The sequence below is a fragment of the Lycium ferocissimum genome, chromosome 10, assembly GCF_029784015.1.
Source record: "Lycium ferocissimum isolate CSIRO_LF1 chromosome 10, AGI_CSIRO_Lferr_CH_V1, whole genome shotgun sequence".
NCBI classification, from domain to species: domain Eukaryota; kingdom Viridiplantae; phylum Streptophyta; class Magnoliopsida; order Solanales; family Solanaceae; genus Lycium; species Lycium ferocissimum.
In genome coordinates, this window is record NC_081351.1 from 47,861,255 (window position 1) to 47,879,290 (window position 18,036).

The following is an 18,036-nucleotide window of genomic DNA, read 5'->3' on the forward strand; positions in this document are numbered from 1 at the left end:
TATAAATTAATCGATACTTAGCGACTTTTAGCTAAAGGGAATTTAAATTTTAACAATTACACACCCAGTGACCAGTGTACTTGATAGATCTCAACGAGTTATTCATCTTCTTTCCTAGGTTGCAATTAAGCACATGTTTCTAGTGCAAACATTTACTCGCAATTAATTTTAAGTGATCTAATTGTAAATAATCTTTTACACCGTTAATGGCTTAGAAAGAAACTGTAAAAGAACTCTACAACAAAAATTATTTTGAAAGAAAATAGGTAACTCTAAAAGAAATTATTGTGAGTATTTATTGAACTATTTTATTCTTCATTTCTCTTCGTTTAGGATGTTTGGATCGTGGATTCCCAGTAAGATAACTACTCCCTCCAGTTTAAAATAAGTGTCTACTCAACCTTTTTATTTTGATTTAAAATAAGTTCCACTTACACAGTTGAGATTGAATTAACTTTATTTTTCTAGATTTTCCCTTATTATTCAAGGAAATAAATAATCAAGGATTTTATTAATTAAGGATAATTTAGTTAAAACACCTATTGTTTTCTAAGAGTTAGAGTTTACTTAAGGGGTGTGTTAAAAGACTAACGGAGGGAGTATATAATATGTAATGTATGGGACAGTTGTATGTACTATCGGTAAGTAAAGGGGTTGTAGATGAAAGTAGATAAATCTTTTCTCACCTTAGATGCATGAAGAATTATGCATGGAAAGTTAGTATGATTCGAACTTTTTGAGTTTCCAAGAAGAGCTCAGGTAAAATCTTTGGTGGCATTGGGATATGATTTTTAGTTTAGTTTCGGAGAACTAGATTTAGATTTTTTTTTAAAACACTCTGTACGCTTGGATTTAGTTCTTAAAAAAAACCGGTCTTTGAATACGTGTGTGGTGTTTGCACATTAAATATTTTAATAAAGTGAAAAATATTTTTTATTTTTAAAAATGAGACGCGGATAAGAAATCCCAGAGCGCGTGATCTCACCTCCATCGGGTGAGATGTGTCAAGGAGGTCGAGGTTATCAAATAGTTAAATATAGAGGGTAATTAGGACTAAGAAAAGTTGGTGCACGGAATATACCGTGCCAAGTTTAGGGAGTAATTAGGTATTCTGCCTAAATTTTATTTATTTGGTAAATCAATTTCTTCTACAACTCTAGATTAAAGTTTCATAAATTTATGTCAAGCTTTTGTAAAGGTTATATTCTAAGATTCATATCAGGTTTCCTGATAGTGTTACATAATATGTTGCAGGATGATATTGATTAACTATGCAAAAAAGCAAAGGCGAAGATTGAATAAAAGCCATTAAAATTGGAATTATGAAGCAATTGGCAAGCTTCAATTGATTCTGTTGAACTTCTGACGATCGGTCTAAATTCTAAAGTTTCAAGTGCACTAGTTTTAAGTTCAAAAGTGCTGCAATGTAACGATACGAAGAGCTCCGTTGAGCTCATTAACAGAGAAATTAAAGAAGGAAGAAAAGAGGGAAAGGGAGAGACAGTGATAGAGAGTAAAAGATATATTTTCATTCAAGATAACTCTCACAATTAAGTGCATTACATCAGTATTTGGTAGAAAAGGGAAAATATGCCAAAGAACTAACTAAATAGTTAAAAGTAGAAAATACTATTAATTTCAGGACTAAAGTGTAATTCTGAAAAACTATGTAATTCTAGCAGCCACATTTTCATCAATTCATTACATGCAACTGCACTTCATCAGTAGAAACCCGTTCAGTTGCTGCAATAAAAGAAATTCAATGGCACTTCAAATTTTGATGCTCTAAGGGACTTGCATGGCTATGGCTGAGCCAATGACTTGTTTCTTTCATCAGCGCGCAAGCAAACAATAAATTGCACACAATGGACAATAGGAATTGGTCAAGGAAGTTACCAAAACATCTTTAAGGATGCTCGATATTTGTGACACAACCAAAAACGTTGTTTTTACTAGTCAAAGATCACTTAAATGATCTCAATTCCACGTTTGAAAGAATCTTTGGTCAGAATATCCACAGTAGTGTCTTTGTTAGATCTATTCTCCAGTCGAAATAAGGGGAAAGGTCAATTCAATTCTCGATGGAAACGGAACTTTGCGAGAACAAAAACAAAGGAATAAGGAGGAAGGAAAATAGCACGACTCTAGTTTTCGGCTTGTGAAGTAGGATGGCTAGATTTTGTAGAAGATTTTTATCAACATGTATGTTATTGTATATTATCTCACATTTTCGGGTTCTTTTTTTATTTTCCTCTGAAGCTCCTAATAATATTCTTTCTAAGTTTTAATTCTAATAAACTAGATTGATTTGATAATCAATTTAAACAAAAAAATTTAAAAAAAAAAGAAAAAAAAAAGACCATCAATGCGTCCCACTACTTTACCACCAAGGCCCATAATTATATACATAAAATTTATAATTATTTATATGTATAATATTAACTTTTCATAAATAATTAAAGATATTTTATACCTTTTAATTATTAATTTAATTTTTTACTTATTTTAAGGCAATATCTTAAAAGTGTGAGTTCCATTCTCACAATTGCATTAGCATGTCTTTCCCTTTTCCCCGCTAAAAAAAGCTTCATAAGACATTTAATGTAGTAGAGAGCACGTGGCTTTTTAAAAGAAAAGTTAGACTGATTTCATCTAGATATTTCGATTAAATTGGTTTGGTTATGGATATTTAACCAATATTGCCAAAAAACAAACCTAATAAAGATTGATTTGATAATCAATTTAAAACAAAAAATAAAAAAAAAGAAAAAAAAAAGACCATCAATGCGTCCCACTACTTTACCACCAAGGCCCATAGCATTCCACTACTTTTAACACCAAGGCTCATAGTCTAGTGATACTAATGGAAATCTTTTACACAATAGGTGTGAGTTCCATTCTCACAAGCACCTTTCCCTTTCCCCGGCTTCCCCACATTTAATGGCACGTGGCTTTTTAAAAGAAAAGTTAGACTGATTTCATCCGTTGGTTTGGAAGGATATTTGTAAACAAAACAAAACCTTAAAGGTATACGTCAACATTTGGCGAGGCAATCAACCCTCAGATTTGATAGGGTTGATTTTTTGTAGCCCTATATAACATTGGGCTCAGGCTTTCGCTGGCCTAATAAAATAATTTAATTAAAAAATAAAAAGAAAGTGAAGATGTTAAGACAGCCTTATCACAAGCAGATTCAGATGTGCTTGATGAAGATGATGTGTTGGTGTTGGATACGTCATAATTGCCCTAGAAGTTTCTTTGAGAAGTTTATTTTTACTTTAAATTGATGGAATATTGTCATTTTCTATTGTGTTATCTATTGAAACAAAGCTAGGTTAATATTCCAATTTAGCTAGTTGTATTGCTACTATTAACTGTTTTGTTTGCTATTAATATCTCTATTTGCTTCAAGTGATATCAGTTATTAAATGCGAAGTATTAACAATTTCAAAAGTTATTCAATTTCGCAGAAGGTTTGGTCCTATAAGATCATTTTCTTGTTCAGAAATATGCATAGAATGGTAGAAATTTCATATCGAAGCCATACAGTCAAATCTTTACTTGAAGCCAAACTTAATACGCATATTATTAGAATCATTTTATTTGTGGATTTGCGACTTGGTTAACAAGTTTTCACACCATGTAATATTGTCTTGTAAATATTAATGTTAGCCTTTTTAAATTAGAAAAATTAAAGAATTTAGCCTTTTTAAATTAGAAAAATTAAAGAATTATGAAAAGAAATTAAAAAGGTGGGTTGCCCCGACCAGACCCACACAGTGATGGGTTGGGCTTGCTATTTTAAGGCCCATCAAAATGGTGGGCCAGCTCGGCCTGGCCCGTCAAATTCCGAAGCCCACATGGGCTAGCCCGGATGGGCTGGTCTAGCCCGTTTTAACAGCTCTAAAATTGTTTAGACCCAAATATGGACGGAGGGTATTTATAAGCCTTTTTCCATAGATTAAGGGTATTTATGAGCCTTTTTTCATAGGTTAGGGGTATTTACGAGCCTTTTCCGCATTGTTATTAAATAAAGCCAAACTTTATAAAGCAACCTATTGACTTACACCTCCTCATGATAAAAGGAAAATCAAAGGGTTTGAAGATGGGGGATGAGCAGACTCAGGGAGCAAGAACTACTGTCATAAATTTCTTTTCTTTCCTCAAAACTTCATCGAAAGAACATACTATATTGTCAAAAATGGAGGCCTTGTACTCACAAACTAGAATAAGCACCAAATAAGAAAACAACAGCTGAACCTCACCACCACCACAATTACATTAGCTCCACCATAAAGAATGTGAGTACACATCTAACGGTCCTCCTCATATGCTGAAAGGAATTAGCAAAAAGGATATATTCTACAACAAACATGCTCTTTTCAATCTAACAGTTTCATATTATACAAACTGCTGGACTAAACGTTTTCGGTGGAAAATTTTGGCAATCAAAAACAGCCAGCCAGATGGATATCGTCCGACAGCTATGTCTCAGCAAGAATCATCAACCCTCTATTTGTCAAGCAAAATCAGAAGAGAGCATTCCAAAGAGCTTCTTCCCCTTCCCCGCACTTTTCGTGGACATATTTTAGCTTCTCTACTGATTTACAAATTCCACTGCAGCTCCAGTCAAAGGAGGCAACACATACATTACCTGCCTCAGCTTTCCAGTCACAATCTGCAAGGGAGTACCATAGTAGATTAGTAGTGAATTGAATAGAAGGAATTGAGTGACAGAAACTCCTAACAAAAATATAATTTGACATGAAAAGCAATTTGTATAAGGGATCTTTTCATTTTTGGCCCTTCGACGAAATAAATTACAGGCGCGAGTCAAAATATACAAAACAAATACATTGATTATGTATTTTAGAAGCATACAATATGTATTAGATGTATATTTATACTTAATATACAAAACATATACATCTGCCGGCCATTATTTTTCTGGACGGTCCAAAAAGGTAATTATCCCTTCATATAATGCTTAGACCTTGAGGCTTGAGCTAAACAGTTTGATTTGCCTCTTTTTCTATTTTGTATTACGCCCTCAACTAGAATGCCTCTCTACCGACAACAAAACTTAGATCATTATCAGGCATGTCTCTCAATTAGGAAAGTCTTACTGAGAACTGACCGGTTTCAACTAACCTACTAAAAAGAAAATCTGTATGCACTAAAATACTAGATTGTCAAAAATGCACCCAAAAAAAATCTGAATGCAGCCGATCGATACATTACTAAAGAGAAAATACCTGGTGGAGTTCCACAGCACATAGTGCGTTCATCAATGTGCTCAACTTCAAGACCGATAAACCAAGACCCTAGTGACACGTCTTCATTGGCATACTTGTGCAATATAGGCCTGAATTAAAAGTTGCGTTTAAATCCCTTATAATTACTAGAGCATTTAACAATATATGATAGCGATCAAACACCAACTATGCTTCAATCCCGAGCATATTTGGGTGTCCGTTATATGGTACTGAAACTTCGATCAAATATAGGAGTATCTAGTACTATGGAGACGGCCAAATTTTAGTATTGATAATACAGTATACATGATAATATACACGGATATTTCAAGAAAATCAAGTCTTTTTACCATTCGTAAGAACTTCAATGACTTACTGATTGATTGATATGTATGTGGCCAAGTCCTTGGAGATAGCATAGATCTGACCAGTTGCATGTCGGAAGTATTTATTTCCATCTTCTCCAAATTTCCAGTACTCTGGCTCGTGGTACTTAACAGTCCTACAAAACAAATGCAAAAAAAATGTTACCTACAGTTGAAACTAAATTGCAAGCTGAAAGCATCAGTTGTCATCAGCTATAGTAAAACTTCGGAATTACTTTTGAGCGAGAACAGGTCCAGATTTCATACACCCAATGTAAATTCTGGGCTTCGACCGATGACGAGCTAGAGTTGCAGCTAGCATGCCTGTAAAATAGTTAGTCATTAAATACAAGCTGAACCAAGGGGATTAGCCGTCGAACTATAAAAATATATAGAAAACATATCCAGTGCATACCCAAATTGACGTGGACGTCATCATCAACCTTGACGTAGAAATCAGCATCCCATTTTGCAACAGCAGTAGAAAAGAAAATCTTAGTTTTGGCAGAGAGCTCGTGATATCCTTCAACATGCTCCTACAACATCATTCAGATTCGGACCCAAATTCTGTAAGATCTCTAGACTTAATACAAGAAACAAAATTGTTCTTATAATGCATCCTACCAGCCTGAGGAAGTCTTTATGTTGAGCTTCTTCAGAATCAATAGCACGATCCAGTATGCTCTTAGATGTTGCACTGGATAACCAACACAGACATTTGTCAGTTCAGTAACATTAATTTCATTTTCATCCTTGTTCAATGACATTAACTAGTGATGACTCGTACAAATTTCCAATAATAATCTGGACAGGCTGGCAAAGAGAGAGCAAAGAAAACGTGAAGATGTAGAATTTACAAGATTCTAGTATTCTACAGCTGATGGATGATTTAGTTGGACTGGATAAGCATTGTACAGATAACAAAGATCATTGCACGGGTCTCAGCCAAAATATACCAAATGGAACACCTAGATCCTGTTCAATCCTAAATCTAGCTAATATAGGTTTGTTAGTGGTAATATCTCATAGCAAATACTTTAGCTAACATTAAAATGAAAAGAAGTCCATTCAAACATAAACAGCATGTAAACATATAATATATGTGCTACAAACCTCTCCAGACCTTTTCAGCGGTGTTGTAGCTTTTGGTGAAGTGTTTGCTGTAGTGTTTAGTACTACTGAAGATTTTACAGACACATCATTTAAGGTTTGGTAAGGTGATTTTATGAAACACTTTTACTGTCTACTTTCCCAGACTCCACCTAGGTATGTTGTTGTTGACTTTTACTATCTACTTTACAAAATTGATCTTGGTTGTTTAACTATTGAACTGTCAAGATAGTGTCTAAATTTTAAGCCCAAAAGAAGTTTCAGTAGCTCCAAATTTGAGGTTTTCGCAGAAAGTGTTTTGCTGTTCCTTATCAAAAAAAAAAAAAAAGTATGTTGCTGTTCAGTATCTGCAAACTAAAAGTACTCTTACACATTTACCAAATCACTTGAAGAAGTAATTTTTCAAGCTAAAATCACTTATTTCTCAAAATGCACTCATCACAAAAGACAACCAACATGTTAGGATAATCTCTCTTGCAAACCACCAACCCTCTTGGTTTGAATTGTTCTAACACCAAAAATTGCATCTAAATCAAAATTTTAGTTTCTTTATTTTATTTTTTACAAGGAAATCAATTTCTAGTTTCTTAAACTCTTTTAAACCTCATAAATGTCATAAAAGCAGGAGACCAACCACTTGAGTTCATTACTAGAGTCAATTTGAGGAATTTAACTTGTATGAATCTAAAAACTTTAATACCTATTCCCCTAGCGAAAAGTGTTTTTAACTTGCTAAGCCACTTTCTCCCAGGTTCTTTAATTCTTTTACCCCCTGCAAGTTGACAAAGCGCTGGAGGAAGTGGATTCAGCTAGTGTGTAAATTGGTAGATTAATGGCTCAAACTAGATGGCTACCTTTGTACCAAAAACAGCTTGATATCCATTTTGTATAGCCAATTTTCCCCACAGCAAGTTTTCTAAACCTTTTACAGGTAACTTCAACCTAGGTACGTAAACTTGGAAACAGCGGAGGAAGGAGTAACTGGATTCAACTACTGCGCATTTGGTAGACTAGGCCACAAGCCAGATAGCCTCCTTTGCGTGGAAAACAGCTTGAAATCCAATTTTCAGACTACAGGTAAAGGTTTCTTTCATAGAAGCTGTACAGAAAGGAGCATACACATTTTTTCGGAGAGAATTTGGCAGGGTCCCAAAAAGAGTAAATAGCGCTGGTCCACCAACGTGTGCAGATCAATCTTTTTTTGTTGAGAAATACACGTGCAGATCATAGAACATAGAAATATATATATATATATATATATATATATATATATATATATATATATATATATATTGCATAGGATGTTTTACAAGGATGAAAATTACAAGGTTTAAAGGCATTACTTAATTATCAAAAGAAGAGCGATAGCTGACCACAATTCAGGAATAGGTTGACTTTCTTTCAATTTTGTTATGGAAAGTATTTACTTACTTTCATTTAGTGTTGTCAAAGGTTCGCTTTATTGGCACTTAAGCCGTAACGTTCGGTGCAAAATAGGTATGTCTTCCCTCGTTTAAACAGAACTTCAATTTAGGTAGCAAGGCATGCACCTCAACGCCCATGAGCTCTGTCTTGAAAGACACTAAACAATATATTTCAATTTTTGATTTTTCAGTTTTTATTGTCTACAGATTATTGTTTCGATTTATAATTACCTTTTACATAAAAGGTTCAAATTTATTATTCTAGAACTATATGTATATTTTTCCTTATAAAAAAAGAACTATATGTATATTTTTTATCTTTCGCTTCAATTGCGCCTTTCTCCATTAAAGTCCACGCTTCATTAGCGCTTTTTGCTGGAAGCCCCAATAAATTTCAGCGGCTTTTTCACTTTCTGCCTTTGATAAAAGTGCTTTCATTGATTACAAGATCATTTCCCACATCTCGCGGCGCTTCCACCAGACTACACATGAGATAAGTTATTCCATATTCCCTCATTAAAGAAGAAAGAAACTACAGACAGTAGTTTCAAGGCAAGCAAGGAAAGGTGTAGAGATTGCTTCTGCTGCATCATGATGCACGGAAAGGGCTTCTTAGAGCCAACTGAGTAAGTTGGAAGTATATGTTAGGAGCACTGTTTTGGTGTCTCTTTCCTACATGCTACAAGTGTAGTAAAGAACTTGAGTGGAGAATACAATTTTCTGTCTTTAACTTAATATCCACTTTTTATCTATAAAAGTTTATCCTCTTTTTTTGGCATCTTCAGGAAGTAGGACTCCTGCTGCATGGACTCGTCAATGGACTTTTTTGAACTTCGTTATAGAGACTTGGGTCCCGTGGAAGCCAACTAAAAAAGACTATTTTCACATCAGAACTGCAGTATCCCTATGGTTTCAATAAACTTAACATTTCAACAAAGAACAAAATAAAAGGAGATATAGTGAAAATGAGGACTTTAAACATTAAAATTTAAAATGGGGAAAACAAAACTGAATTACTGCAACTTAAACACAATGCACAAGTCACCAACATACTGACACTGAGGTGACTCAAGTCACTCGCACTGAAGGTAGAGATACTAGATAGAGTTTTTAGGAACTCAAAACTGCCATTCTCTGTTTGATGTCTCCAGAAGTAACCTGATGTGAGAAACTTCTTACTAGCTGGTCTCAATATGTTTTTGATCGGTTATATGGTCTCGATATATGACGTATTAAAAATTCATCCAAATGGCTCCAATCAGCAGAAATTATAGTAATTATGCCATTAAACTCTTGTAGAAAAGAAAGAGCTTTAAGGAGCTTTAAGGTTAGAGCTTTATTTATTCATCAAATAACAACCAGCAATAATCATCTGAACCATTTTGTTGTACACCTTGTTTCTTCTATAAGCTAAGTTGGATGGAACAAGCTATCATATACTCTTTTTTTGATAGTTACAAGCTATCATATACTCTTGAACATCCACAATTAAGATGCACTCTTTTTTGTCAATCAATGACAAGTGGCAACATTATTACGGCACACTATTTGTGTTTAATGGCAACCAATGTTTATTTGACAATCTAAAGCAGCATTTAATCATTAACAGGGAAGTTAATATTCTATGTAAGTACTTCTCAATGATAGTGCACAAATTGGCCCTTTAGAAGAAAATTTCTCCTGCTCTGGATAAAGTCAAAGGGTTTCACTTTTGGACTTCTTCCTTTTGCCAAACACTCTGGGGGAATTTGACCTCGAAAACATGTCAGAAGTATGACCCACTCCAAATTTCTGTAGAACTGTAATAATCTAATTCTATAAGCACTCCACAATCAGATTTTTTATATATTAAATGGTGACTTGAAAGGGAAACAGATAAACTTCTTTCCCTTCATTTAGCATTACTGACATAGTAGCTCTATATTAATACCAAAATATAGGGATTTAGAACCCGTTTGTTACCAAGGAAAAGAAGTATCATACCTGTGACCAATCATGAAGCGGACAACAATTCCCTTCTCTTTCTCCATTCTGAGAAGCTTGTCCCCTAATATGTATATATAATCAAGCCATCAAGCACGTTTCTTTCATAATTAAAGACTCAAAGTAGGAAATGTGGACACAACTGCACTTGGAGGTTTACCTTGAGGCATCCAAGTTTCTCTAACCGAATCCCGCCTCTTCCTACTGCTAAAAGCAGTATTAATTCCAATTACCACAAAAACTTTCTTCCTTGGAGGGCCATTCGAAGAGTTGGAAGACTGATCAACCACCTTTGTCTCTTGTGTACTCCTAGTGGCTGCCAACTCCATCTGAAGCATAGCAATTGACTTGTCCAATGATCTAAGCAGACCTCCCAAAACAGCTTACACCCATTAGTACCAAAAATAGAAAGTTCTCCCACACGGCTTAAATTTAGAAAACAACAAAAGTGGTGATGCTTAGTAGGGAACTCACTGAATTGCTTCATGGGTTTTGTACACCTCTTGCATTACATCCTTATCTTGTCCTTGTTTCTAGTATACCAACAAATTGTACAAATCCGTCAGATGAGAACACAAGTTAAAAGCCAAAACAATCTTAGACTCCTAGAAAGCAAGAACTCATGAAAAATAACAAGCAGACAAATCGAACCTAACAAAGCTAAACCTCCATTGACAAGCTTCAATACCCATAAAGCCAGAACTCATGAAAATTGGCAAGCAGACAAATCGAATCTAACAAAGCTAAACTCCAGAGAAGGTTCAAAATCCAGAAATCAAGAACTTAAAATTTTGCAAAAACAGACAACAAATGGTAAACTCCAGAATTTGCTTCAAAATCCAAAAAATCAAGAACCTAAAAAATTATGCAAAAACAGACAACAAAGATAAGCTCCAGAATTAGCTGCAAAATCCAAAAAATCAAAAACTTAAAATTTTGCAAAAACAGACAACAAATGTTGAACTCCAGAATCAGCTTCAAAATCCAAAAACTCAAGTACTTAAAATTTTGCAAAAACAGACAACAAATAGTAAACTCCAGAATCAGCTTGAAAATCCAAAAAATCAAGAACACAAAATTTTGCAAAAACAGACAGATTTAAACTTAACAGAAGCTAAAATCCACAATCAGATTGAATATCCATAAAGCAGAACTCTAGAATCAACTTCAATAATCAAGAACTCAAGAATTCACAAAGCACAACAGATTCCAGATTTAAACTTTAACAGTAGCTAAATCCACAACCAACTTGAATATACAGAAAGCAGGTTAGATTTTAAATGAAGAGAAAGAAACCTTCTTTTTGTCATTACAATCCTCAGAAACAACTTGAAGTTCTTGGTCCCTTCTATGCTGAGCTATTAGCTGACTCCCAGATTCACTTTGAGACCACAATCTTGAGCAGATCCATAAAAATAAAAATCAGAACTTTACAAAATTCCAAAACATAATTCAAATTCTAGAGCTACAACTCTTACCTGTTAGAAAATAGCATACCAATGAAGAAGAAAGCAATTGAGAAAATGGGTATCCATTTTACAGATACTTTAACACTATGTCTACTCTTCATTTCCTAAACACAGATACAAGAACCAAAAAGAAAAGAAAAAAAAAATGGCAAGATCGAAGCTTTGGAAGGTAAATGGTCAGTATATAGGAAACGGGTATTATGGGTTTTTCATATAAATTATAAAGAGATATGACAAGGGGTGGAGACGTGAAAGAAGGCGTTGATGGAGCTTTGAAATATCAAATAAATTTAATATTTGTGTTGAGATTCTGAGAATGTTAGTCTTGAAATGGGGGATTTCTTTTTCAAAGAATGTTAGGCACACACACACACACACACAAGAAGAGAGAATAGTAGAAAAGAGGAGGAAAGTGGAAAGACAATGGTCCGTCAAAAGTTTCTCTTTGTATGTTGTACTTTGTTTTTCCAAAGTGTTAAACGTTAACTTCAACGAAATAAATTGGCTAATCTTTGTTAACGTCGATTATACCATCTGCTGAAAAGTCCAATTTTTTGTTGACGTTCATACTCGTATATGTATTTGGAAACAATTTGCTTTTGTTTCTATTTTTGGGGGTTCGGTTTTAGTTGTCATTCGGTGGGATGAGATGGGATAAATAGGGATATTTTAAAAAATTAACTTTTATTTGGGATAGCGGACTCTTTAAAAATGTTTGGAGTATTCGGACGTTTATAGTTAAACTAATTCCATTGTTTTAGTATAAATGATGAGATAAACAAACTAATTACAGGACTAATTTATATTCATAATCAAATGCGGGATAATATATTCCTGTATTTTTATTCCGAAATTGTTATCTTTGTTAACTTCAACGATATGCTTGAAAATAAATGACAACCTCTGTTAACGTCAATACACGATCTGTTGAAAAGTCCATTTTTTGTTGACGTTCATACTCGTATACATTTGGAAACAAATTTTGCTTTTGTTTCTTCTTCTTTTTTCAGTGTTTGGTTTTACACTATTAATTTTGCGGGCAATCAATTTTTACTACTCCTATCTAAGGGTAGTTACTTTTTTCGGAAAGGGGTAAAAAATGTCCTTAACTATGAAATAATTCAAAAATGATAAATCAAATTTCCTCATTCCACCTATTTGGATAAAAAAAAATGCCCTTAACATTAAATTTAAGTTTAAATTACTCCTCCCCTTAATAAAAATTTATGTAGAATATATGAATGCTTTAATTAAATATGTAACATTATATTTACTGGTCCACATATAATTAAATCCAAATTCAACCCAAACACATTTTTAAAATACCCAACCTCTCAACTACATAACTTCACGGGTATTATGTTGTACATCTTAGTACCGAGGCACCTTTAAAAGCATTATTACGTCTCAGCCTATAAAAGTACATAATAAGAAAAAGAGATAGCTAACTTTGGTTGAAGGCTGGTGATAACTATATTTTAGTTTCCATTTCAAATATAAGATTTGGATTCAGTGCCATGGGATTAAAGTCCATTTTTTGATGACGTTCATACTCGTATACATTTGGAAACAAATTTTGCTTTTGTTTCTTCTTCTTTTTTGATGTTTGGTTTTACACTATTAATTTTTAAAGACAATCAATTTTTACTTCTCCTATCTAAGGGTAGTTACTTTTTTCGGAAAGGGGTAAAAAATGTCCTTAACTATCAGAAATAATTCAAAAATGATTTTTTTTTTCCATAGATTGAATCAAATTTCCCTCATTCCACCTATTTGGATAAAAAAAATGTCCTTCACGTTAAATTTAAGTTTAAATTACTCCTCCCCTTAATAAAAATTTATGTAGAATATATGAATTTTAAATTTATTAATTAATTTCCTCTTGTCTAAAATGAAAATATAAATATTTGACATGTTTTTCTGAACTCCTAAATTAAAAAATAATGGTGATAACCAAAAAACAATAACACTTTATCAAGTGTAATACCGCAAGGTGGGTCTGAGAAGGATAGAGTGTACGCAGACCTTATCCTTATCTCGTGAAGATAGAGAGGTTGTTTTGTTTTCACAAGACACTCAAATCAAGTAACGCATATCAAAGCAATAAAAAAGGGAAAATACAGAATTACATAACATTCCAAAAAAAATGAAAAATAACAGCATCTAAATAATGCGATAATCAAAATACAAGAAATAACACATAGTAACATGAATCGAAGGACAAGAAACTACGAGAGTAATGCTTCTGTATAAAAGGAGTATGACAATGATGAAAATGTTGTACATCTTAGTACCAGGAGAAGTTTTCCTTTAGAAAGCATTTTGGCCCAACGTCTCAGAATCCAAACAATATAATCATCAGATATTTGTAAATAGGATATAGGAAAAAATATTATTTAGTTAGTGTTTGTTATCAAAATACATATAGTTGTACAGGTCTTAGAACATTCCATTATTTGTCTTGTAGCATAGTCAAACTTGTATATATTTACATATCATCAATGGGAAGGCACTCAGACAATTTCCTTAATTTTGTTCTTCATTCAATCTTTATCAAATATAAGTACCAAACTATCACCAAGCCTTGGACAATGTTCAATAACTACTATTTCCACCATAAGTTGTCCTATCTAAGTTCATGTCCTCCGTAAGTTAAAGATGCCTCATATCTAGTCTAACCACCTCACCAATATATTTTCGGCCTACCTCCACCTCTCCTTAATGGTGATCTGAGAATTAAAACCAATGATCGAATTTACTTAGGGCTGGGCATAAAAATCAGATCTGATGAGTTATGATACCTTATGTTTTGATGATTTGACAAACCTCGTTAAAGAAAATATCTCGGGTGTCAAGCATGTTGACATTTTAAAAAATGCACCGCCACTACACAAGCCGCAGGATATGTTCAAAAGAGACATAGTTTAACGAGTTTCCCAACAGATATGTTCATATTTAAAAAGATCACTATTGCTTGGTCAATCGTACAATCAGAAGAAACTGTATTGAGCAAAGCAGCAAAGCAGCGCTAAAGCCTGCTCACAAGAGGACCAAAGTTCCTCCTGAGACTGTGTCCTAAAGCGTTGAAAAGTCAACTTTTTTTCGATATCAAAGACTTTTCACAAAAGTGTCACCTTCTCACCCCTTTCTACATATACAACACTATGCTTTTTAGCACTCGCACAAAAATCAAGTGCAAATCTCCACTTCCGAGGTATACAAGCAAGTGCATCCAAGGACTCGTTCTTACTCGAAGACGTGTTAAGTTCTAAGACTGCAGGTCTTTGTTCTTTTGTTCTAAACCGTAAACTCATTCTTCCTTAAAAATAAGTTGATTGTGTTGAAGTCGGGCCCAAAAATAAGTGTGTTTTCGAGCCGGTACACTAGCTGGAGTTAGCTTAATAATGGGTGGCTAGTGTTAGTTATCAGGTGAATTCTCAAGGGGTGCCCTTGAGTTGGTACGCTAGGCTGTGAAGCGTACAGCTGAACCTAAAAATGGCATTGAGTTAATGGGTTGAATTTTGGTCTAATTACATTTGGATCAATAACAAATAAGGGTGAGGGGTAGCATATATAATTAAAAAACGGTGGTAGGTCGTGGTTTTAATATTCTACACATTATGCCGCTTTTGTTAAAAGGACCGTGTTTGGTGGAGGCCTTTTATCAAGATCGAATAGAATTAATTACGTTCTTGGGTCGGTTTTCAATTTAATTTTTTAAAAGTTCGATTTTAGGTTTTAAGATATTGATATTTTGATCTGAAATACTGACAGTTGCAACTGCTGCTTTAGCTATGTCCAAGAGCTAACTACCATGATTGTTTTTCCAATAAGAAGATAGAGTTAAATCATAAGTATATTACTAGCAAGGATCCTCGTTGTCCCATAAGTTTATTCTCTTAAGAAGTTGTCTTGTTTCTTTTGCTTTCCAGATTCCAATAAAAATTGGGCCGCCTTTGAATTATATTGTAATTATATGTATGAACAGGGAATGTTGCTAACTGTAGGAATCATTGTCTCCTATTCTCATTTGTCATAGACCATCCATTTCATTAACACTCTGTTTGGAACGTTGTTACTCATTGTTTCATAATGTACTGTATTGTATTGTACCGCTGCTTTTTTGTAGATATAATGTTTGATAGACCGTATCGTTTCCTCGTGTAATAACATATTTTTTGTTTGGATTGAATGTACACGTATTTTAATTGGTAAGTTTACCAAAATGCCCCAAACTATAAGTTTACAAATTTAGATTTCAAATTCAATCCTAAATAGTTAAGAAACATCATTAACCACTCAAAATCTTTAAAATTTCACTGGAATAGAAAGTTTGAAGACACCACAAAACGATTTTCTCACGATGCCTATATTTTTCATATAATCCATAGCTTAAAATGCATAACGAAATAATTGTCAATAACGAAGTATTCATACGGTCCACAAAATCATAAATACTTAAAATTTAAATAAAATTATTCTAAACTTAACGTGACATCATGGTCAATAAAAGAATCTTGCGGTCTTCCTGTGGACATCCCATCGTTGTGCGACACATAGACATCGCTTTTTACAAAGAATTATATAAGCCTTATTGCTCGTGCGACGTTCCAAATTCATCTCTTTACCATTTGCCATATCTCGTTCGCGAATAGGAGGCATAGTTGAAAGTCGGTTAATTGCATGAGCCAAATTGTCCATCCCACCTCTCAACATGTCACCCATTCCGTCAAGATGATCATGTTTAGACTTTTTACGGTGTGAGTCGGTGTCTCGGATAGCTATTCGACGTAGGTTCACCATTAGTTGGTTGATTCGCTTATCCTATCCATGTTCCGGTGTTTTCCAATGAAAGATTCACCGAAATCATCTCATCTACCTCATCTAGTAGGATCTTTTCAAATTTTTACGAGCACCTCTTTTTAACATATCCGGTCCAAGCTCAAATACAGCTCGATCCTTTCCATACAAAAATTATTAGCTTATCATAATTTCTAATTGACATACGGTCCTTAGCTCGAACTCGCAGTTTAGCCTATATATAAAAATAGCGAAGAAAATGATATGAACATTATCATATGAAAATAAGAACAAAACTAATAAACTAGTAATGCATGAATTTATCGAATTAACTGTCCCATACTTCGGGTTCGCATCCCACATATTTGTTATGGGATCCCATGAAAATCGCTCATCCCTATTTGAAATGTGTCATAGCATTTGGCAAATTTAGTTTTAATTACCTCATTCTATTGTGAATTTTCTCCTTGTTAATAAATTTATTAGGAAATTTTGATCGTAGCTCCTTCAATATGTTGTCCAAAGGCGTGTGTAGTGAAAGTTCCACCAATTCTGTTCCCACGTGTTTGCTCGTTACAAAATGCATCAATTAATGTGTCATCCATAGCATTTGACCAAACACATAAAGAGTTATCTGAAACATTTGTATCGTTTGAGGTGGATGCCTTTGACTTTTTCAACATGTTGACAACTACAGAATTAAGATAAATTTTCATAAGACATAATTAAAGAAAACATCATCACACATAGTTATTGATAAGTGTTATAAGATAAAGTAAAATGCACGACACAGAATGTTTGTAAATCAAATAATAGCATCACAAAAATTACATTCAAATGATATCAAATGAATAATAGCGACACAAAAGTTCATTTGAATTTTTATCTAAGAAAATTAATCTTGGTAATTAATCCAGATAGCAGCTGCTATGTTATCTCGAATCAATTCCCCTCTTCTATATTCCTCAGTGCTCTCCCTAGGATGATTTGGAAGTTCTTCATCCACATCATTATCATTCATAAGCTCCGCATCAACTTGAGCAAGTAACTCATCATTTGGATCTACACCTCTTAAGTAGTTGTGCAAATACAACATGCAAAATCTCAGCTTTTGGGTGTCAATACCATATGAGGACTCCGTTGAACTAGAAATTATAGAAAATCTCTTTTTAAGAACTCCAAATGCTCGTTCGATAGCATTACGCAAGACGTGTCGCAAATTAAATAATTCACGAGCATTTCGAGGTGGATTTCTCGAATACTCTTTCAAGTGATATCGCTCCCCCCGATAAGGTGTAATAAGACTTAACATGAGTCCCGCATCAACAAGGTAGTATTTTCACAAACATAAATAAATAAAAGATTCAATTATTTGTTCAACACGTATATCTATGTCTAGACAAATTTATATAACGTTTATTCCGGAATTTTATCGGGGCCTTGTCTATTTAGTGGTTCTTTCATAATTTTGAATTGTCGTACCTTCCCACCCAAAACACATATGTGAATTTTAAATCAAATGAGCATGCAACTAATACATTCCGTGTTGGATAATTATTGGTGCTTCACTTTGTGAAACTTTAACACGCATATGTGTCCCATCAATTGCACCAATACAATCCGATATTAT

The 18,036-nt window shown here is 33.8% G+C and overlaps 1 protein-coding gene across 2 annotated transcripts; it reads right to left on the bottom strand.

Annotated features, from left to right (window-relative positions):
• Nucleotides 1–4,224: 4,224 nt before the first annotated feature.
• LOC132034132 (beta-1,3-galactosyltransferase 7) lies at nt 4,225–11,727 on the bottom strand. 2 transcript variants are annotated; one of them, XM_059424395.1, is made up of 11 exons: nt 11,616–11,727; nt 11,434–11,533; nt 10,612–10,670; nt 10,298–10,497; nt 10,138–10,201; nt 6,245–6,317; nt 6,036–6,156; nt 5,857–5,944; nt 5,632–5,757; nt 5,256–5,365; nt 4,225–4,678 (listed from the first exon to the last, which is right to left on the bottom strand). In XM_059424395.1, exons 1-11 carry the CDS (start codon nt 11,705–11,707, stop codon nt 4,530–4,532), a joined length of 1,182 nt encoding a protein of 393 aa, XP_059280378.1. In that variant the 5' UTR covers nt 11,708–11,727; the 3' UTR covers nt 4,225–4,529. The 2 variants fall into 2 exon arrangements, with proteins under 2 accessions (XP_059280378.1, XP_059280379.1); XM_059424396.1 differs by lacking the exon at nt 11,616–11,727 and having other exon boundaries at nt 10,298–10,507.
• Nucleotides 11,728–18,036: the final 6,309 nt, after the last annotated feature.

Bases quoted from the DNA above. Each gene is read 5' to 3' on its own strand.
- LOC132034132 (XM_059424395.1), bottom strand. From the start codon at position 11,707: ATGAAGAGTAGACATAGTGTTAAAGTATCTGTAAAATGGATACCCATT. The intron at 6,318-10,137 runs GTATGATACTTC...TTGGTTATCCAG, and splicing joins CGCTTCATGATTGGTCACAG to TGCAACATCTAAGAGCATAC. The intron at 5,758-5,856 runs GTAATTCCGAAG...TTTGTTTTGTAG, and splicing joins GGACCTGTTCTCGCTCAAAA to GACTGTTAAGTACCACGAGC.